General features: G+C 54.4%; 1 protein-coding gene across 1 annotated transcript; it reads right to left on the bottom strand.

Annotated features, from left to right (window-relative positions):
* Positions 1-1710: 1710 nt before the first annotated feature.
* On the bottom strand, positions 1711-21844 carry SMG9 (SMG9 nonsense mediated mRNA decay factor). The gene is made up of 14 exons (XM_040252569.1): positions 21584-21844; positions 18404-18559; positions 15957-16031; positions 15598-15862; positions 15404-15501; positions 13544-13656; positions 10294-10405; positions 8086-8181; positions 7611-7696; positions 4989-5095; positions 4206-4313; positions 3877-4005; positions 3453-3597; positions 1711-2219 (listed from the first exon to the last, which is right to left on the bottom strand). The coding sequence occupies exons 2-14, from the start codon at positions 18551-18553 to the stop codon at positions 2141-2143; spliced, it is 1563 nt and encodes a 520-aa protein (XP_040108503.1). The 5' UTR covers positions 18554-18559; positions 21584-21844; the 3' UTR covers positions 1711-2140.
* Positions 21845-22002: the final 158 nt, after the last annotated feature.

Raw genomic sequence — 22002 nt, 5'->3', positions numbered from 1 at the left:
GGCAAAGGGTCCAGAAGCATTTCTGTAAGAGGGCAGTGAACAGTTCTCAGCAATCTTGGGGTTCACAAAGGGAGGCCCCGCCTAAGGTCTTGGGCAGTGTGTGGCAGGGCCAGAGTCTGCCCTGGGCCTCGTAACTCAGACTTCTGGCCAGACCTGCTCTGAGTCTGCGGCTTCCAGTCAGACTTGCTGCGGTTCTGCAGACTCCCCACTTTCTGCCAGACCTGCTCTGAGGCCAGAGGTTTGCATTCTTCCCTGTCCCCCTACCTTCTTCAGGCTGCCCAAGTGGCTCAGATGGTAAAGAATGTGCCTGCAGTGCAGGAGACCTGGGGTTGATCCCTGGGTCAGGTTGGGAAGATCCTCTGAAGAAGGGCATGGCAACCTACTCCAGTATTCTTGCCTGTAGAAGTCCATGGACAGAGGAGCCTGGTGGGCTACAGCCCATGGGGCCGCAAAGGGTCGGACACGACTGAGCAACTATCACTTTAATTCACCCTCTTCAGCTGTACTTTTTCCTCCAAAGGCCAGTCCCCCCGGCAGAGACGTATTTGGGGAAACACTGAACTAGGATGGTGTACCGTATTTAACTGAGTAGGGGAGGGCAGGTACTACAATGAACTGAATGGTGTATTTGAGGGTTAGGTGCTGGCTTTGAAGGAAGGGGCCATTTTTCAAAGAGTAGTTGAGGTATATAGGAGAAGCCATCATGTCTAATGGTTAATGAGTATTTGACAAGAGTAAAATGGCCCACTCTAGTACTCTTGCCTGGAAAATCCCATTGACAGAGGAGACTGGAAGGCTGCAGTCCATGGGGTCGCTGAGGGTCGGACATGCCTGAGCGACTTCACTTTCACTTTCATGCATTGGAGAAGGAAATGGCAACCCACTCCAGTGTTCCTGCCTGGAGAATCCCAGGGACAGGGGGGGCCTAGTGGGCTGCCGTCTCTGGGATCACACAGTCAGACACGACTGAAGTGACTTAGCAGCAGCAGCGCCTGTTTTGACTAAGGGGAAGGGCAGTTGGCCCTCTATATTGGAGGATTCCACGTGTGCAGATTCAACCACCCTTGAGAACAGTTTAAAAAAAAAAAAACAAAAACAGAAACAAAAAGCAAAACTTGACTTTAAGTGCTGGCAACTATTTACATTGTGTTTACATTTATTAGCATTGACAGTGGATTAGGTGCTTTAAGCAGTCTAGAGAATGACTCACGCAGATGGGAGGATGTGCGCAGGTTGTAAGAGCATGCTACGCCATCTAACCTAAGGGACTTGAGCCGCCACGATTCGGGGATCCGTAGGGGTCCTGGGACCAATCCCTCGTGGACACTGAGTGACTCTGTATGGTGTTTAACTAGGGGCCTGTCCTCTTTTTAACGTACTGAATTAGGCACTGCGCTTAGCTAGGCCATATCACCAAAGGCTGGCACCATCTGCAAGGTAACAAATGAAACGTGAGGGCCTGCACGTTCTTCTCCATGACACACATAGACAGGAGGCTTGACGGTACCTCACAAAACAGAAAGCCCCTCTAGAGGCTTGCTCCTCAGCAGACTTGTTTTTATCTGCTGACAGCTCTGACCTACAGTGGACGTGTCCCCACAGGAAGTTCAATGGGAGGCCACGGCTCCTCTGCCCCCAAGGGCTGGGAACAGCAATCTCGGGGCTTCTCAGGACGCCACGCTGGGGAGGAGGAAGAGAAGCACCAGAAGAGACTTGTGTGACTGCGTTTATTCCAACCACCAGACGCTCCGATGAAGAGCTCCCCAGATGCCTCACATTCCAGGCAGGAGCCTGGAGCTAGGGCAGAGGGACCTGCTGCTCTGGTCCCTGCAGAGGGCGGCCGGCACGGAGCAGGGCGTCCTGGTGACCACGCAGGCTCCTCCCACCGCCTGGCCCTGGGGGCTGAGGATGGACTGTCCCGCCCAGCTGTAGGGCTGGATCTCAGTCGCCCCCTGAACAACGCTCCCTGGAGGGTAGGGGCCTGGCCCTGGACCCCTCGCATCTCCAGACAAGGAAGTCAGGTCCCTCGTCCATCAGGCCTGCTGCCCTTCTCCACCCTTTGGGGGGAGAACGTGGGAGCCTGTCACCACCCACCGGGGGCCGGAAGGGGCTTTTCTGTGTGACATCCCTCCCCTCGGCCTCAGGCCAGCAGGCGGCTGTACTCTGCCAGGGCGGAGGACTTCTTCACCCCGTCCCAGATCCGGGCAGCATAGTGGAACCTGTGAGGGGAGGCCAAGAGTCAGCACTGCCCTGGCTGCAGGCCCTGCACGACCGACCCCATCACCTGGGGTCGAGACCTACACGCTACCCCATCTGCCCATTCTCCGCAGAGAATGTGAGGCGGCCCGAGCCCCTCACCTCCCCGGGGCAGCGGGGCTGGAGTCCGCAAGCCCCCAGCTACAAGCCCACTCTGCTCCCTGCTCCCCTCAGTGCGGCCTTCGTGGGCGTGGGTCTATCTCTTCAGCCCCCGAGTCGTGTGACGATCAGAAAGGTCTTGTGTTGTCATTCAGCCTCTAAGTTGTGTCTGACTCTCGTGACCCATGGACATGACCCATGGACTAGGCTGGCAGACTCCTCTGTCCACGGGATTTCCCAGGCCAGAAGACTGGAGTGGGCTGCCGTTTCCTCCTCTAGGGGCTCTCCTGGCCCAGGGACTGAGCCTGAGTCTCCTGCACTGGCACCAGGGAAGCCCCTCAGGAACGTCCAGCAGCAGCGTAAGCCTACCAGCTCCCCAGTTCTCTCCTCCGCGCTGGGTCCTGGTCCAGACCAACAAGAGGAGTAGACCTCCGATCCCCCAGGCCCTGCAGCCGCCAAGCGGCCTCCGGCTGCGTCTGCACTCCCTGCCCCTTCTGCCCACCGCCGACTGGACAGACCCAGGGGAGCTGAGCTGAAGCTACTTCTCAGGTTCTTGTTTCTCTTGGAAACGAGGCAGTCCTGGATCTGCGGCAGCCCTGCTGTGGGCTCTGGACATAGAAAGTCACGTAGAGTCAGGGCTGGGGAGGCGGTGCAGGGCTCTGTGAGGGCAAAGGTGGGAAAGTGGAGGGGACGACGGGACCCGCGAGCCAGCGGGAGCTGCAGAACAGTGCCTGTGGTTCCTGACGGCTTTCTGCTCTCCTCTCCAGGGCTGCTGCGCTTTCTGCACTCAGGGTCTTGGCATAAATCCTTTAACTTGACCAGGCACACTGCTCCTACTCCTTGCAGTCAAGTGACACCCAGTTACAGGTGTGTGACCTCACTACACAACACTCCTTTCTTTGAGCCTAACCTTCCCCACTAGTAAAACGGGTAACGAGACCTACACACTACCGGCTCATGAGGATTCAAAATCACAGGGAAGAGCAGCAAGATGGCAGCTATCAATGTTCCAGGACAGGTGCTGAGGTGGAGAGATTCCCGGGACCCTCGACGTGGGGCCCTCACACGGACCCCCTCCCTCTGCCGAGCACTCTTACCAGTTCTTCTCGGTGAGGATCGTGTGTGACAGCTGCGGCCGGGCCATGGACATGACCTGGCTCCGAAGCTTGCTCACCAAGGACTGGAAGCTGGGGTGGCCTCGGTACCCAGGGAGCAGGGAGAAGAGGGGGCTGGAACCAGGTCCTGGAAAGTTAGAGGTTAGGAGGGGAGGGGGCAGCCTGCCAGCAGAGGGCCGGCCTCCCCGTCAACAGCGTCCTGGCCTCCCAGGAGCACCTCTGAGTTCAGCCTCCATGCAGGTCCTCCCATTCTTCCACAATTTGGAAACATGCTCCCAAGAAAGGGTCTGAGCAGCTCAGGGACAGGCCTGCATCTCTGCTCAGACCAGGAAGAGTCTCTCTCACACTCAAACCAGGGCAGCCCGTGTCTCCCCAGGGCCCAGATCCCCTCGAGGGGGAACCCTACCTGCGCGAGGTGGGGTTTCAGTCTCTGTCTCGCTGTCCATGAAGGGCATCAGGAACAGGTTGACCTCAGAGTCCAGGAAGTCAGGCGGGAGCCCAGGGAAGACATTGCACTGCAACATGGATAGAGTACCTGGTGGAGAGAACCCGTGAGAGGCTGCAGGCACCGCAGTGCAGGGCCAGGGGGCGGGGAGGGAGGTCTGTGCTGGGTGGTCAAGTTGGGGTCAGGAGACCACGTCTGACCTCCCTCCCAAGTCTGGGGGAGGGGCCATGGGACTGGATCAGGAGCCAGGCGGCCACAGGCCAGCTTGGGGGCAGCCAGGGGACCCTCACCCTTGTACCGCAGGTGGGAGTGGGCCATGAGCTGGTCGATCATCAGGTGCATCTGCCGTAGCTTGCGGGGACAGAAGTCCTCCCGGCGAGCTTTATTCTGCAGGAAGACTTGGGGGTGGGGGGGTGGGTGTTGGGGGGGAGGCGGAGCCTGAGAGGCAGCTGGTGCTCCGCCACGCGGACTCCCCTCCTCACTCCAAAGACCCACCCTGACCCAGAGTTCCGATCACGGGTAAGTATTCAGTATCAGGCCCCTGTGCTGGTTGATGCCGGGGACCTGGAAAAATGAGTTAGATCTGGCCTCTGCACTCAGGAAGTCCCCAGTCTGATGGAAAAGATGAAGAGTAGACGGGCACGTGATCAGGACTGAGCTAGAAAGACCAGGGGCCAGGCCAGGAGGAAGAATGGGGAAGAGCCTGTCTGAGGCATCATAAATGAGCCAGATCTTTGCAGGAGAGCAGGGCAGGGACAGAGCAGGCCAAGGACACCCATGCAGGGGCCCCAGGCAGGGCAGCCAGGGGGCACGGTGCCACTCAGGCCAACTTGACGCTTACTCCCTGAGCCCCAGGCCAGGGACCCAGATATGGGAAAACTAGGGTCCTACCCTCAAGAGGTTCCCATTCTGATCAACGAGCCGAAGTCAGACTTGGGGGTCGAGCCCTTGATGCCTGAGGGGGCCTTCAGAGGAAGTGGCAGACAATCCTGACCCTCCTCCTCACGGCTCTAGCAGGCGCTCCTCCCAGCGCCCCTCCCAGCGCCCCTCCAGCCCCCGGGGAAGCCGCTCACCCAGGTGAGGGTAGTACTCAGCGCCTTCGTCGGATCCTGACGAGCTGCTGGACTCGTGGCTGGGAGATGGGGTGGAGGGTTTCACCATCTCTGCTGTCTGGAGGAACCTGGGGGTTCAGGGTGAGAGGTTGGCGCTCCAGCACCGGCCCCTCTGTATCCCACTGTCTGGGGAATGAGGGGGCTCCCTTTGCTGATTTGATTGAAGCGAGAGCCACGCTGGGAAAAAACACCACACAGCCACCATGTTCCTCACACAATTTCAGGGAATCCAGAGACAACCCTTAGACACCAATTCATGGACCCAGATCAACATGTTATGTATTTTTTGATGAATTCATGCCATCCAGAAGGACTTTATTTTTTCAGAGTTTTGGATTCACAGCAAGATTGAGTGGAAAGTACAGAGACTTCCCATGATTGCCTGCCCCTGCCGTGCCCCCAACTTAGCAACATTCTGATGACCCTCCCCTGTCACCCAAAGCCCCTGATTCACATGTGGGTTCACTCCTGCTGTTTGTCTGTTCTATGGGTTTTGACAAAAAAAAAAATCATGTGAGCACACCGTAGAGCGTCACACTGAGCAGCTGCCCGGCCCTAAGCTGTGTGTGCTCCCTCTCCCCTCCCAATCCTGGCAGCCACTGGTATTTTCACTGGTCTCCATGGTTTGCCTTTTCCAGAATGTCACAGAGCTGGAATCGTACAGTGTGAAGCCTTTGCAGACTGGCTTCTTTCACTTAATTGTATGCATTTGAAGCTTCTGCGTGTCTCTCATGGCATGACAGCACATCTCTTTTCAACACTGAATAATGTGGTTAGACAGCATCACTGACTCAATGGATACGAATCTGAGCAAACTCCAGGAGACAGTGGAGGGCAGAGGAGCTTGGTGCGGCGCAGTCACGGGGTCGCAGAGAGTCAGACACAACCGAGCAACTGAACAACAACAACACGTGGCTGTGTTGCAACTTAGGATCCATTTATTTACTAAACGACATCCTGGCCGCCCCTAGTTTTGGCAATTATGGATAAAGCTGTGCAGGTTTTTGCATCAGTATAAGTTCTCAGTTTATGCAATTTTAAAGTAAATTTTTCCAAACATATGTCAATAAAGGTAAATAAAATAAACCTATTACCTGCGATAAGAGATAATGGGGCCTGATTAACTCTGGCTATTCTCCTCATATAGACACACACACAAATATACTGCCCACAGTTTCCAGTGATTCACCTACTCTGGAAGGCCACCTTGAAGACACTGACTTAAAACTGAGGCTCTGCGTGGGCCAGGTCAGCCCACAACACATCCCCTACCCCACCAAGAATGTGAACTCCCCAGGGCAGCCTGTGTTATCTGTTTGATCACACCTGTATCCCCAGGGCAAAGGACAGCGACTAGCCTAAACAACATCCAATACACCTGTCCCCTGAATGAACCAACAGACAATGGTGGGAGGAGGGGGATGTTTCAGAGTGAAGCCACTTAGATCTGGTCATGTCAGCCGGCTCTCGCAACAAGTTGTTTTTTTACTGTTGGCCAGACCCTCAGCCTATCTCCATCCCCAGAGTTCCTAGCAGACACATTAAGCTCCTACTTGGCAACATCTTACTATGTACCAGGTACTGCGCTGAACGCTTTACATTCTTTAACTCACTTCATCGCAGGACACCGTTTGCTTACGAGAAACTGTGGAAAAAGCAGCCACTGCCTAACAAGGACGCGGATTCAAACCCAGGGCTGCCTGACTCTGGGGACATCTGCTGCCTTCAGCTTGGCTCCCCCTCCCTGTGAGCACCCGTTCCTTCCATCTGTCTGTCTGGGCCTCGAGCCCAGGGCTGCTGGCCAACCCACAGCTACCTCCTGGGACCTACGGATGGGAGCCAGTCCTATCTGGGGGCATTACTGAACCTCCAGCTGCTTTAGGCAGCACTCCTGCCAGATCCTGGCTCCTTCCCCTCCCAGCCCAGCAGGGTACTTCAGGGACAGCACCCGTGCTTGGAGGAGATGGACCATGAGGCTCGAAGAACCAGACATGCCAGCTCCTCAGCACGCTGTTCATTCAACAAACTAGGGTTAAACGTCCACCTTGTGCCAGGCAATGTGCGAGGCACTGGGAATCACACTCTAAGGAGGGAGAAGGACCATAAAGAAGGCTTTGTCATCGGTGCAAAGAAGTACACAGCAGGGTCACAGGAGACTCAGTAGGTTAGGGGAGGCCTCGGGTCGACCTCAAGGACATGAGGGTGGTCCTGGCACCCGGGGAGAGTTTTTCTGGCTGAGGGATGAGGAGTGCAGAGGTTCAAAGTAGAAGGAGGAACAGCTATGGGGCCTCTATACCCTTGATGGAAGGAGTGAGGGACGTGGTGGGAGAGGTCAGTGTGGTGACCAGGACCACATTAACTGGACCTTGTAAACCACGCAGGGGAAGGGCTTCGGATTTTACCAGGAGTGACAGGCACAGTCTATGTGCATGCGCTGAGAGGCAATGCAGTGGCAGTGACCCTCTCTGGCTTAAATTTTCAAACGGTCCCTTGGCTGCCGTATGGGAATGGTGAGAGCTGGGCAGATCGCTGAGTCTAGGGGGTCCATCCTTCACCTGGCTCAGCCCTGCCCCAGTGCCTCACCTGTACAGACTGAGGTCCGTGAACCAGTCCTGGACGACTATCACCACGTGGCAGACCGTGAAGAGGAAGGCAGCAATCTGGAGTGACTGAGGGGGGGCAGGAAGGGACAACAGAGTTGAAGGTCCTCGGGGTCCAGAATGGGATCCCTGATCTCAGGACTCAGCTGAGGGGGCCGCAGGACAAGGGCCTCTGAGCCTATAAGCACCTACTGTGTGCCCAGACTGCACTGGTACTTCCCTTCCAAGCTGTCCCTAGATCGGGCCCGATGGCAATGATCAGCCCCTGGTCATACAGGCGGATGTGGAGGCTTAAGGTGGGGGGTCACCTTCCCAAGGGGCAGAGCCAGACCCGACTCTTGGTGCCATCTTCTCCCACCAGCTCTCAGGGTACCCAGGGCTCTCTGCAAGTAGAACTGGCAAACCCATATCCATGAGCTCTCTGCCCCGGGTCCCCAGGCCTGGCTCGGTCCCCTCACCTGCATCTCAACGTAGGTGTGGGGCAGGTTGTACTCTGGAGGCAGCTTGCGGTCGTTGTTGATGAGATGGTCCAAGATGGAGGGGCTCAGGATGGGCTGGGGTAGGGAGAGAGAGGACTGTCAGGGTGGGCATAGGGATCCCAGGGGACACAGTCACCCAAGTTCCACTTGGTGATGCCAAGTACACCGCCTCTCAGGACAAAGTAAGTTTGGAAACACAGGCAGCTTCCTTCTAATTAGTACAGAGCTAATCAGCCAGAGGAGGTGAAAGGAAAAAGTCTCAAAGCAGTTTCACCTTCCCCAGCTCTTTTGCAAATCCCCGCTGCTCTCCAGTGTCGCCTGCCCTAGAAGAACGCTTCCAGGGCTAATAAATCTAACATCTACATGAATGAGTCATGTCCCTACAACACCCTCGTTTTGTTGTTTCAAATGCCTTCAAAATTTCACTAAGATAATTACTTAGGTCAAATAACCATGATTAATGTAAAGATTGGTGAGGATTTTAAAAGCGGCATTAGTGGGTGTGCAAGAATCAGCGGTGAGCTCATCAGCTCTTCTTAAAGGAACATTCCATTTAGAAAAACAAGAGCCTAAATTAGTGGCGGGGCTATTTCTTATTGCACTTGGTGGAATCCTTTAAGAAAGAGGTTCCCCAAGGGCTCCCTTTCTAAAACAGGATCCAAACAGCACAGTGTCTGGGTCGTAACTTCTGCTCTGCTCTGCTGCCGGAGGCCCTGGCTCCGCCCACAGCCATCTCACTGTGTCTCTAAGTGCCGGTGGTCCTAGCGCGCAGGGCTCACCCCACATTTGCGCAAGGTCTCCTGCTTCCGCTCTCCCGTCATCCACGTGTGTGGCGGCCAGAACTCTGCAGCACTAACATTCCCTGAGCACCAGCCGTGGGCCAGGCCTCCCCCTGAGCAGCTGCAGGCAGTGGCGGAGTGAGCGTAGTACACGAGAACCAGACCGCGGTCAGTCACGAGCGGTGCTGGGACGGCCACATGGGCACCAGCGGGCGCTCAGAGGCGGCGGCTCCTGGGAGGAGGCATTTCCCCCAAGCAGTCTTCAGGGAGAAGGCAGAGGCCAGGGAACAGAGCAGGGGGAGAGAATGTGTTCTCATGGTGCCGGTCCTGACGGCCAACAGTACTGAGAACCCTCTTCCTGCCAGGCCCTGACAGGACTTCACTTGTGCTCACTCACTGACACCTCACAGAAGCCCCATGAGGGACATAATATTGTCTATCCTGCTTCAGAAAACTAAGGAATGGAAACGTTAAGTAACTTGGTCGAGGTCGTGCAGCTCGGGAAAGAGCCCGTGGTGAGGCTGAGGGAGGCTAGCCACACGGGCTCTGGATGCCAGGCTGAGGAACAGGGAACCTGGAGGAGCTAAGGAAAGCTGCCGGGCATCACAGGACAGGCCAGCTCCCGTGACACTCAGGTGCCTGAAGTTTTCCCACGTGCCGGCTCCTGTGCCAAGCATGCTGCCTGGACTGGTCCACTGATTCCCTGAAACCCTCCCATGAAGCTGAAAACAACAATCAACCCCCATTCACAGATGAACAAACTGAGGTGTCTGGGGAGCTGGTAAGAATTGAAGGTCAGATCTGGCTTCAGACTGACTCCAGGGCCCCCACTTTTAACCAAAAGGTTACAGCACGGGTCTCCAACCCCTGGGGGAACCAGGCCACAGAGCCGGAGGTGAGCAGTAGGCAACTGAATGAAGCTTCACCTGTATTTACAGCTGCTCCCCGTGTGCGCATTACCGCCTGAGCTCCACCTTCTATCAGATCAGCAGCAGCATTAAACTCTCACAGGAGCGCGAATCCTATTGTGAACCTCACATGTGAGGGTCTAGGTCATGACCTCCTTATGAGAAATCATCCCCAAACCATTCCACCAACTGCCCAGCCTGTGGAAAAATTGTCTTCCACGAAACTGATCCCCAATGCCAAGAAGGTTGGGGACCACTGTGTTACAAGATTCTTGAGGTGCCTCTGTACACAACAGACAGGAGGGGAGGGGGATAAAATCTGACAAGAGGAGACTAAGGGCCAAGAAGAGACACAACTTGCCCAAAGGCACGAGCATGTCCACGGCTTGGCTGGAGCCACGGGGAACACAAGCAAAGCTGTGGCTTAGACACGTCCAGGGAAGGAGCTTAACATGGCACGCGGCGGGGTGGGGTGGGGTGGGGTGGGTGGAGGCCGGCACCTGTGTGTCCAGGAAAACAATCCGCTCTTGAGTAATAAAGAAGTCGATGCCACTGGTCTGGTTGCCCCCTCGCTCCTTCATTTCGGCGCTCTGGGCCCGGAAAACATACGCCCTGTGGAGGAGCAGGTGGGGTCATCAGAGGTCAGGTTCTCGGCCTCTGCCGCCTCCAGAGTGAGGCCGTGAGCCTGTGGGACTTGATTCCCCACCTGCCTGCAAAGCTTTCCATCTGTGGCCCTGCTGTCTGGGGGCTACGTTTTATATCATGTGACTTCATCCCAACCCATAAGTGGACCTGCGAATTCTCAACAAAATTACTAGACTGAGGTGTTTCAGAGCAGGGACTCCCCCAGGCTGTCCAGATTCAAACCCTAGCTCTGCCTCTTCCTGGCTGTGTGGCTTTGAGCAAGTTCCTTAATCTTTCTTCTGTTTCCTCATCTGTAAAATGGGGACAAGTAGTCTCAACCTCTCAGGGTGATTATGAGGTTAACACACGTAAAGCCTTAGAAGAGCGGCTGACGCACGGCGCTATGAACTTGCTATTCATTGCCAAGTGTACCCGCCATACGCCAGGCACAGGACAGACAGACCTGAAAATTCTCCACCCCAAACTGAGAGGATGTGGGGGTCTCGGTGCCTAGCTCCTGCCCTGACTGGAATGCTTTCCCTGCTCCCCTGCTCCAAGGCGGCTGCTTCTCAAATGTCTCCCGGACCACCTGATTTAAAACAGTAACCTGGCTCCAATGCTGCCTCCCTATAACCCTTGCCCGTTCAGTTACCATCTAAAGTGCTTGTTTACCATCTCCTCCATTAAAATGCAAGCTCCATAAGGACAGGGATTTCTGCCAGTTTTTGTTTATTGCTGTAGCCCCAACGTGGAGAACAGGGCCTGGCCCATGGCAAGTGCCTCGTAAATACTGATTGAAGTGAAGCAGGGAGGCCAGTTAGGAGATTCCCGGCCTCCTCCAGGGAAGGTGGCAGTGACCTGGGCCAGGAGGTGGTGTGAGGAGGAGAGGAGCAGATGAATTCTCAAGGTTCTGACTCTGTAAGACCCCATGGACTGTAGCCTGCCAGCTTCCTCTGTCCATGGGATTCTCCAGGCAAGAATACTTGAGTGGGGTGCCATTTCCTTCTCCAGGGGATCTTCCCAACTGAGGGACCAAACCCGGGTGTCCTGCATTGCAGGCAGATTCTTTACCGTCTGAGCCACTTGGGAAGCCTATTCTCAAGATAATTAGGAGTAAAGCTTATGAGATCTGGACTTCTTTGGTGGTCCAGTGGTGAGACTCTGCACTTCCAACGCAGGGGGCACAATCACTGGTTGGGGAATGAAGATTCCACATGTGTGGTGTGACCAGAAAAAAACCCCAAACAAAAAAATGTAAGTATCTCCAAAAGATACACACACCCCAATATTCACTGCCGTGCTGTTTACAACAGCGTAAGACCTTGAAAAGATACACACACCCCAAGATTCACTGCAGCTCTGTTTACAAAAGTGTAAGACACAGAAACCACCTAAATGCCCATCAACAGAGGAATGGATAAAGAAGATGCTGCACATATAAGCAACGCAGTATTACTCGGCCATTAAGAAGAGGGAAATCATGCCATCTGCAGTAACACGCATGGACCTAGAGAGTGCCACTCTGACCAACGTCAGGTAGACAGAGAAGCAGAAACACTGTATGCCGTCCTTAAAACGCAGCATCTAAAAGAAATGAACGTACAAAACAGAGAGAGACTCACAGACTTAGAAAATGAGCTAATGGTTGCCGGGGGGAAGGGGCAGTTAGAGAGCTTGGGATTAGCATGTACACACTCCTATACTTATAACAGATAACCAACAAGGACCTACTGTATAGCACATGGAACTCTGTTCAGTGTTATGTGGCAGCCTACACTGGATGGGAGGGGGATTTGGGGAGAATAAACACATGTTTATGTATGGCTGAGCCTCTTTGCTGTTCATCTAAAACTAACAACACTGTTAACTGGCCACACCCCAATACAAAATAAAAAATTTTTAAAAACTTCATGAGACCTGATGACAAAAGGTGGTAGCAACGTCTACCACAGCACAGGCTGAGCTGCCTCAGAAAGACATGGCAGGCTGACGGGAGTCTAGCTGAGGACTCTGCGCCAAGAGTTGGGGGTGGAAGCTAAGATGGAAAGAATGCCAGCCAAGACAGCCGCGGCTGTGCCAGATCGGAGCTGACGTCGTGAGCAAGAAGAGCAGGATGGAGCCAGCCGGGAGGCAGAGCGCCCGCAGCTCTGGGTTCTGGGGGTGTATGTTCTCGCCACAGGGAAACTTAACCCGTTCTGGGGTTCCCTTGGGCCCCTCTGAGATCTGCCGGGAACTATGAAGCCTCTCCCTAGAAGAAAAGCCTGGCTGTAGATGTATGTAAAACCCCACATACACCACTGGGGGGGGGTTCATGGACCCCTGAGGCCCATCCATGGAGACCACAGCAAAATCACTGATTTCATTAAAAAACAGACCCCTATTGTTTCAAAGAAATCCCCAATGGCTACTACTTCTGCTCACCCCCCATCTTGATTCATCCTGAGTTAAGACTATGCCCCCTACTCTATTCCTTATAATCCCTGCCTGTCTCTCTTCCTTGCCCTCAGATTGGAGCCCTAGTTCTTAAACTCCCCTCTCTCCCACATCCTCTCCCATCACAATCATATCCCATCCTCCCTAACAAGGCAGGCAAGAGGCTAGTCTAGAAGCCACAGCCTTCTTCCAGGTCTCTCCCCTCACTCTGGTTTTCCAGGCCAAAACAGCCACATCCTGGGAGCATTTGCTCTGTGCCAGGTTCGTGATCAAGTTTGCCTCCCCAACCTTGTCTCCCTCTCCCAAAACTCACTCGACAGATGAGGAAGTGAGGTACCAAGAGGTGAAGGGGCTTGCCCGAGGTCAACCAGCTGGCGCAGGGCTCAGACCAAGGTGGACCTAAATCCAGACTTAATGAATGGGCCTCCCAGCTCCTGGCTGGCCCTGCACCATCTCCTGGAGTAAGGCAGGAAGGGAGGGAGGGAGGAACGGGACTGGTTTCCTTGGAGCTGCACGAGAGGAGTGTGTGGTCCAGCCCATCATCCTCCTCCTCTGACGGAGACACTGAGGTTAAGGGAGGGGAAGTGACTTCCCAAAGTCCTTTGGTGATGCCACTTGCAACAGCCCAGCTGGTAAAGGTGGGTGTCCACCGCCCCCACAGCCTTCCACACCCCTACCCAATGCCCCCCTCACCTCTGGTCCTCCTCCGGAGTGTTGGCTGACAGCAACGACATGACCATGGACTTGCCCGTCCCCTGGAGGCCCAGGACACCAACCACCAGGACATCGGTCTGATCCAACAGGTACTGTGGGGAGACGCCGGAATGCAACCCTCATAAAGCTGCCCCTTGCTAATGCGGGAGATGGGGGCCCTACAGACTTCCGTGGCTGCCCCTCTGCCTTGTCAGATATATGGCCCCAAATCCCCTCACCTGGGCACAGAAACTCTGTGTGTGTGGTGGTGGAGGCACACATGGACTGTTCCTGCTACAAAGAACAGCAGTTATGAGAGCTCCAAAGTAGGTGAGAGCCTGTCTGGTCGAGAAGCTAACAGGAGGTCAGTGTGGCTAGAACACAGTGGACAAGGGGCACCTGACTTTGGCGATGGAAAGGGAGGCTCAGGACAAAAGGACAGGTGAAAACAGAACCGGGTAGCTGCGGGCCACTGCAGTGGCCCCTGGGAGGCCTGGGCTTCAGGAAAGTTGGGAAAACTGGGAAAGCGTGAGAAAGGGAGCAGCAAGCACGAAGAGGAGCCGGGCCGGTCCTGGCTCTTGTCTGTGGGATTTAAGAGTCCTGTGGAGTCTGGAGACCTTCGCCTCTGGACTGCCAGTGACACTGACTGTCACCACCAGGGGGTGTGAGAGACACACTCCTCAAGGAAAACAGTCATGCCCTCCCTGTGGCTACTGCACCTCAGAATCACCTGGAGAGCTCTAAAAAAAAAAAAAAAAGGAATCTAATCCTGGGCTGAACCCTGAACACATCAAAGCAGAATATCAAGGGCTAGTGCTATTCAATATGGTAGATGCTGACCACATGTGATGCCTGAAGTTTAATTAAAATTAAACAAAACTACAAATTAGTTCTTCAGTTATATGAGCCATATTTGGGGATTTGTGGGTAAGCGCTCAATAGCAGGGCCAGGACAGTGATCTTTTTTTTTCCCCCATGCCCCAGTTGATATCAACATGAGAGTGGACCCAGAGAGGCAGCAGGGGCCAGGAATGCTGTCCTGGCAGATGGCCTGGCACGTTGTCCCACTCAGGCCAAGCCGGGAAGGACAGGGGGTCACCTGGGAGAATCCGAGCAGAGAAGTGATGTGTCAGGTATGGGGGGGAACACATCAGAAGAGGGGAAACGAAGACTGGGGCACTGGAAGTAGGCCTGACAGCCAGGAGTGTGAGGTGTGAACCAGAATGGGGACTCCTGGGATGGAGCGAGGAACCTCGGAGGGCTGACACTCAAGCCAGTTTGCACTGGTCCAGCACGGGGTTCAGCCAATCAGGAGGACTGGCGCAGGCCCTGGAGGCTGCCCTGCTGTGGGAGCGGGGAGGAGATCCCAGGGACTCTGCGGTGCTAGCAGAGCCCTCTTGGCCAACCAGTATCAAAGTATTTCAGTAACTGAACCACCAGCACAGCTGAGCCACTGAGATTCCGCCCAGCTAGGGGAAAACTCCTTCATCTCTTCCCTCTCACCCCTGCGCGGACGCGCTCAGTCGGGTCTGACTCTTTGTGACTCCACGGACTGGAGCCCGTCAGACTCCTCTTTCCCTGGGATTTCCCAGGCAAGAACACTGGAGTGGGTTGCCACTTCCTTCCCCAGGGCATCTTCCCGACCCAGGGATGGAACCCGAGTCTTCTGTGTCTCCTGCCCTGGCTAGCAGGTTCTTTACCAGCTGAGCCACCGGAGAATCCCTCTCACTGCTGCCACTGCCCAAAAGCCGTCTAGGCTGGTGCTGCCTGCCGAGAGGGCGAGAGTGGAGGGCACCGGGGAGGGCGGGGAGGGTGGAACCCAGCGGAGCTCGAGCAGGGAGCCGCGCAGCACCCCAGTACCTCGATGGCGCTGTCGCACCAATTCATCTGGTCATCCACCAGCTTGATGCTGTGTTTCATGCGCTCTGGGGGCAGCAGTCTGGCCTGGCCCACGACAGCTGCAGGCGAGAGCAAGCAGGAGACACGCGACGCGGTGAGGCTCTGTGCAAGGAGGTGTCGGCTCCCAACCAGACCCCACCCGGCCCCCAACTCACGGTCCATGGCTGCTGGGGCGGCAGTGCCCATGCCCCGGTTCTGGATCTGGTACACGGGCTGTGTGGGTCTCTGTCCCTCCTTCTCCCCCTTGGGTGGCACGGGGGCTGCTGGGGGTGGTGGGGCAGTGCCCTCGGGGGTTGAGGCGCTCGTTGTGGCCGCCGGCCCTTTCCCCTCCTCCCGGGGCTTCATGAGCACAATGGGCTTCTCCAGAGGGGTCGGGGCAGGCGGGGCGGCAGGGGCTGCTGGAGGCGGGGGCTGCTTTGACTGCGGGAGTGAGAAGGTGCTGGTCAGCAGGAGAGATCCTTGCCCTAACTGCTCCCAGCCTCCCCTTCCACAGAAAAGAATCTGCCTTGCTCACCCGCTCTGCTGGAGGCTTTGAGAGGATGATGGGGGTTTTCTGCATGACCGCAGTGCTGGTCTCTTCGCTGCCATCCTGTGGTGAGGGAGGGCAGTTACTCAGCAATGATGCCCTGCACACTCAGTAAGTGCCAAGTGCCTCTCTAAATGCCTTCAGACATGAACCCCTCCTAACCTACCAAGATAGCGCTGTCAGAGAGGTACCTTCAAGGCTCAGCCCCATGTTTCGAATGAAGTAACTGAGATCCAGAGAGGTTAACCGGCTTGCCCAAGGTCACAGAGCCATTAAGCGGTGGAGCCAGATCCCAGTTCTGGATCCGGCTCCAGAACCACGCTGCCAGCTGCTCTGCTGGACAAGCCTGGGTGGGAGGAGCTGGGGCTCGGGAAAGGGAACCGGGTTCAAGTTGGCCCTGGGTTTTGTTGGTTGTGTAGACTTGGACCAGAAACCAGCCTCACTTAGGCCTGTGTGCTCATTTGGCGAATTGGGACAGGAACTCCTTCCTCACAGGACTGTTAAGAGGCTAAAAGTAGACAGGACTCCCCAGCTGTTCACATGGCATCAGGCACGCGGCAGGAGCAAGCTACCTAGAGCTGCTATCTGACAGCACTGCGGTCCCCTTCTCCTCCCCAGACCTGCGAGCTGATTCCCACGCCTTGCCCTCTTCAGGCCTCTTCTGACTCACCCCAAATCTGTCTAAGAAAGGAGAGAGACCTGGGTTAGAGACCTGTTCCTTCTCGGGTGCCCTGAGTAACCTTGGGAGGGTCCTGACCCCTCAATGGGTCTATTTCTTCACCCACATATTGAGGACACATTTAAATCCTGCTCACTCACAGGCCTATGATGGACAAACCAAAGGATATCAAAGTGCTTTGGAAAGAAAAGGTGAGGGGGACATCCCTGGGGGAAAAGTGGTTAAGAATCTGCCTTCCAGTGCAGGGAACGCAGGTTTGATCCCTGGTTGGCAACTAAGCCCAAATGCTGCAACTATGGAGCCCTTGGGCTTTCGAGACTGCATGCCACAAGGAAAGATCCCGTATATTGCAACTAACACCTGAAGCAGCCAAGTAACTAAATAAATGAACAAATAAATGAATATTAAAATTAAAGAAGAGGCGAGGGTGGAGAGATGATGATGGATTGGAGATATAGTCAGGAGGCACCTGGTGCAGCAACAGGTGCAGGGAACGTGGGGGCGGGGAGTGTCCAGGATGAGGCCTGATGGGCTGTCAGTGATCCTGAGATGAAGAGAAATGGCAGGAAGACACTGGGGTCAGCGGGAGATGGGGAGGCTGTGAGGAGTCCACTGGCCAGTTAGCAGGCTGCCGGGGCTCAGCAGCGAAGGCAGAGTCACAGACCAGAGATCTGGGAGTTGCCTGTTTAGGGACTGAAGCTCAAAGTGTAGGAAGATGGTAACGCTCCCCAGAAGGATGTGTGTGGGAGGGGAGACTGTTGTTACCACTTACCCTGAGACCCAAGGGAAGGAGCAAGAGCCAAGCTCACTGTGAAGAAATTTCCTTCATGTCTACCATTTTATGGCTCAGAAACTGTCCCAACTGTTACCTTCTTCCACCTCCCCACAAACAGCCCTCAGAGGTGGGCAGGGTGCTGGACAAAGAACCTGGGAGTGTGGTTCTGGCAGTGAGAGGAGCAGGGTGGGACGGGGCCCCGGCCGAAGTTCCCAAGTCCTGAATCCCAGGACAGGACAGTCTCTAGACTGCCGTGAGGGTGCTATGCCTTAGGCTCCCTTGGATTTGGGTTAGAGTCCTGGCTCCAAAGGTTATTGACCTGTGACTGTGGGGGTGTCCCTTCCCCTCTAAGACTCAACTCCTCATTAGTGAAAATCAGGTCAAACGTAGGCTCCACTTCACAGGGCAGCTGCAGTAGTTCAAGAAGAACCAAAGGACAGAAAGCACTTTGCAGAGTGCCAGCACACTGCTCAGCAAACAGAAAAGGCCACTATGATTACACAAGTCTGGAAGACAGGAGCTCTGGCACCTCTCAGCTCCAACTCCAGAGCCAGTCCCACTCAGTGAGATCCAAAGTGCTTCCCAAGGCCAAGCAGGCCCCACATGGCCTGGCCCCAGTGTCCCCTGACCTCATCCCCTATCGCTCTCCCTTTTTCATCCACTGCAGCCACTGGTGTCCCCAGGCTCCTCTTCGAACCCACCAGATAAAGGCCTCAGGGCCTTCACATTGGCTGTTTTCCTGTTTTGAAGGCTCTTCACTCAGACTCTGTCAGGGCTTGTCCTCTCACCTCAGGTCGCTGCTCATGAGTTAGCTCTTCAAAGAAGCCTCCTCTGACCACTGCATCTAAGACAGTCCCTTTATCGTTCTCTGAGGACCGTTCGTCTTGTCCACAGATACATCCCTGGCACAAGGCAGGCGCTTAATAAACCTTTGTGGAATGAGTGGATGCATGAATGCCGCCCTTGGACCCAGACACTCACCCGTCTCTCTCTTTCCCAGGGTGCGATGTAGTCCCTCTCCCGACCTCCGGGCCCAGAGAGATTCTGGGGGCCGCCAGGGCCTGGCTCCTTCCAGCGCCGCCGCCTCTCTATCCCATAGAGCCCTGGCTGACTGTGCCCAGACTCAGACATGGTCACCTGCGGGGAGAATGAGGTTGATTCCAGGGTGAAGAGTCCCTCCTCACTCCATCTGGCTTACCCTGGAATATAAGAAAGCACATCCTTTCAAGAGAGCTCTGCGGCTGCGGCAGTGATTGCCAATGGGCTCCCAACATCCATTCTTCACTTCTTTCAAAGAAATAAAACCCACAGTTCTGAGCTGGGTACATGGTTATCCAGGATACACCTCTCAGGCTGGTCTACAGTTAGGTGTGGCCATGTGACTAAATTCTTTCTGGTCAACAGTATGACAGTAGAAGTGTGTTTTGGCAGCGTTGGGAAACTTTTCTTCACAGATGCTGGCACATGCCATTTGTCCCCTTCTCCTCCTGGCTGAAAGGAATGTGGGTCTGGAGGCTGGCGTTTAAGCAGCTATTTTGGCCTTTGAGGCAACTGAATGGAAAGAAGGCATGACAGAACAAAACACGAGGTTCAGAGATTCCCTATTAACCTTAAATTGAATATTAACCTTAAATTGGCTATCTCTGGATGCAGAGACAAATAATATCCCCTTCTCTTGTAGCCAAAACTATTCCCAACTACTAATCACTTTGCTCAGCATAAATAATAACACATAGCAGGAGGGTCACATAAAGATGGGATATTGTTGTTGTTTAATCGCTCAGTCGTGTCAGACTCTTCTGTGACTCCACCGACTGTAGCCCACCAGGCTCCTCCGTCCTTGGGATTTCCCAGGCAAGAATACTGGAGTGGATTGCCATTTCCTTCTCCAGGGGATCTTCCTGACCTGGGGATTGAACCCTCATCTCCTACATAGCAGGTGGATTCTTTATCACTGAGGCACCAGGGAAGCCCCCAAAATGGGACACACTCTTTCCCAAAGTGTAGCAAATCCTGTCCAGACATATTTGTAACATGATTTCCAGTTTGAGAACTACTGTTCTGATAAGCCAATAGCACATGTTTGGGGGGTGGGGGGGCTCCAATATTCAAGGACCCATTTTCATCTGGTGTCCCTCTGCTTTCAGTGTGTTTACCTTCCATTTCTGATGGTCTGCCATCCCTCAAACTCCAAGCTCTCACCAGGGTTTAATCTAAGACATTATAAAATATATGGTTACCTCCATGACCCACTCTCTACCCCTGGTGGCTCAGATGGTAAAGCGTCTGCCTGTAATGCAGGAGACCTGGGTTTGATCCCTGGGTTAAGAAGATCCCATGGAGAAGGAGATGGCAACCCACCCCAGTTCTCTTGCCTGGAAAATCCCACGGACGGGGGAGCCTGGTAGGCCACTGTCCATGGGGTCGCAAAGAGTCAGACAGGACTGAGTGACTTCACTTTTTCTTTCTTTTATAGGTCCCTAGGGAGTTTATCCAGCTGTTTACACCTCATTCCAGGGAAATCTCTGAGTATGTCTCTTGGCAGGACTATGAAGCCAACTGCTATAGCTCACAGGGAGACAGCTAGTCTGCCTTCTGTTTTGGGGAATAGTTTTATTGAAATACGGCCACATCCATCAATTTATAAACAGTCTACGGCTGGCTTCTTGATACAATGGCAGAGCAGTCGAGACAGACTGCCGAGTCTAAAATAACTACCCTCTGGACCTTTACAGAAAAAGTATGCTGACCTTTGCTTAGCTCTTAGGTGCCTTCAAATCATTCTATGAATCGCGCCACCTCCTACCCCATTACACAGTGACATTAAGAGGTCCCTGTGTGAGAGACTTTCTCTAGAACAGAAATAACTGTTTACTGGATGCAGGAGTAATTTTGCTAGCTAGTAATTTTGTCTAGCTCCTCTCCCACTGCTTTACATGACCTCTTCCCCAGCCACAAACTAGGTGGAAGACTGCCTTCTGAGACAAAGGAGGGCAAGGCCAGTTTAAAGATGCTTACGGAAACTGATTCAGCACTTAAATGACTGTTTACAGTCCCGGAGAGTCCCCTCAGAAATTGGGACTCCTCCCTCTTTGCAATTAAGGGTCTGTTTACACTTTATCCTGGAGACCTTCCCAGCACTTAAGTGTCTGTTTTCTTGTCTCAATGGGGATTCTGCCTGAGCAGCAAGGTGTCCCATAAGGACTCTCTTCCTATGCATGTTATTCTGGGAACTCACACAGTATTTGAGTCAATTCTACAGCCCTGAAGGGAAGTTCCCCAGAGTTTAAGAGTTCACCTACAAGCATTTTGGGGACTCACAACATTATCTCTAGGCTCCTCCGGGATTCTACTCCCCCAAAAGAATAAAGCCAGTCTATTTGTGTTTATTTACAGGACTCTTAAGGCGACCTCCCAGAAATTAAGAGCCTAATTAAATTAAGGCTCTTTGAGGAACCTCCTCAGTACTCAGGCATATCTTAACACGCCTCTTTCGGGGGATCTCCCAGAATTAAAGTGTCTATCTGCAAGTTGTCTGGGGAGTCCCCCAATTCCTAACCCCGTACTTGTGGTATAATGAAGCAACCCCACCCCAGTACTTGAGTCTATTCACACTTTTTCTAAAAGACTCTCTAACAATTACATATATATGTACAGTCCTATATATGGGGTCTCCCCTGGAACTTGAGTCTAGAATGTTTTACTCAGGACACGTCCTCATAATTATGAATCTGTTTAGAAGCCTCCCACGGGAGAACCCCAGAACTTAAATTTCTATTTACACAGTATCTGTTGTCATTTGGAAGACAAAAGTCAAGGAGCCGTTTGTAGGCCCTCTACGAGTGTCCCCAGGACTTAAATTTCTCTTTGCACGTTATTAAAGGGATTTCGCAGTACTTTGCCGCTAGTTTACAGGCCCTCACTATTAATGGTCCCCCAGAACTGAAATTGCTATATACATATCATCTGTCTCCTCTCCACCGAACTCCCGCCAACCCAGCCAGCATTTAATGGGTCGCTTTAGCTGGGTACTCAGTGACACACAGCCGCCGGGAGTCGGGGCAACCAGTTAGCGGCCGAGGAAGGGGCGGGCCCCGAAACACGCCCCGCGCCCCGCCCCGATAGGGGCGCCGGCCTCGAGCGGACACGCGGGCCTCTTACCTAAGGCGGCTGCTGATTGGTTCCTGGGGCGCAGCGGGCTCTCCGAGATGGGGTAGGGTAGGGGTGAGCAGGGTCCACCAGAAGCCACCGGCCTGTAAATGGAGTCTGGGGGCCGAGGAGCGTCGCAGGAGAAAAGTAAAAGAACCGGTACCGGTCAACCCAGGACAGGTCGGGGCATCCCGGAAGCAGCACCGGAGGAAGGCCAGCCGGAGGGAGGAACAGCTGGATGAAATATCGCGAGGCCAAACTGAAATCAGGTCTCGCGGGCTGCCGGCCCCACGCATGCGCAGCGTGAGCGCCAGACTGAGCATGCGTCGATGGAGGTGGTTGGCTTCAACGGGCTGGCCGATTCTGCTTTAGTGCGCGTGCGCGTCGCAGGGAGCGCGCGTAGGCTTGCAGAGAGGGGCGGGGTGGGCGTG

This window comes from Oryx dammah, unplaced genomic scaffold (assembly GCF_014754425.2).
Source record: "Oryx dammah isolate SB20612 unplaced genomic scaffold, SCBI_Odam_1.1 HiC_scaffold_13, whole genome shotgun sequence".
NCBI lineage: Eukaryota > Metazoa > Chordata > Mammalia > Artiodactyla > Bovidae > Oryx > Oryx dammah.
Note: the sequence above shows the minus strand (reverse complement) of the source record. Positions and strands in the feature narration are given on the sequence as shown.

Coding starts and splice junctions, on each gene's coding strand:
- SMG9 (XM_040252569.1), bottom strand. CDS start 18,553: ATGTCTGAGTCTGGGCACAGTCAGCCAGGGCTCTATGGGATAGAGAGG. Junction 7,697..8,085: donor ACACCTACGTTGAGATGCAG/GTGAGGGGACCG, acceptor GCCCCCCCTCAG/TCACTCCAGATTGCTGCCTT. Junction 4,006..4,205: donor CTCCCACCTGCGGTACAAGG/GTGAGGGTCCCC, acceptor TCTCTCCACCAG/GTACTCTATCCATGTTGCAG.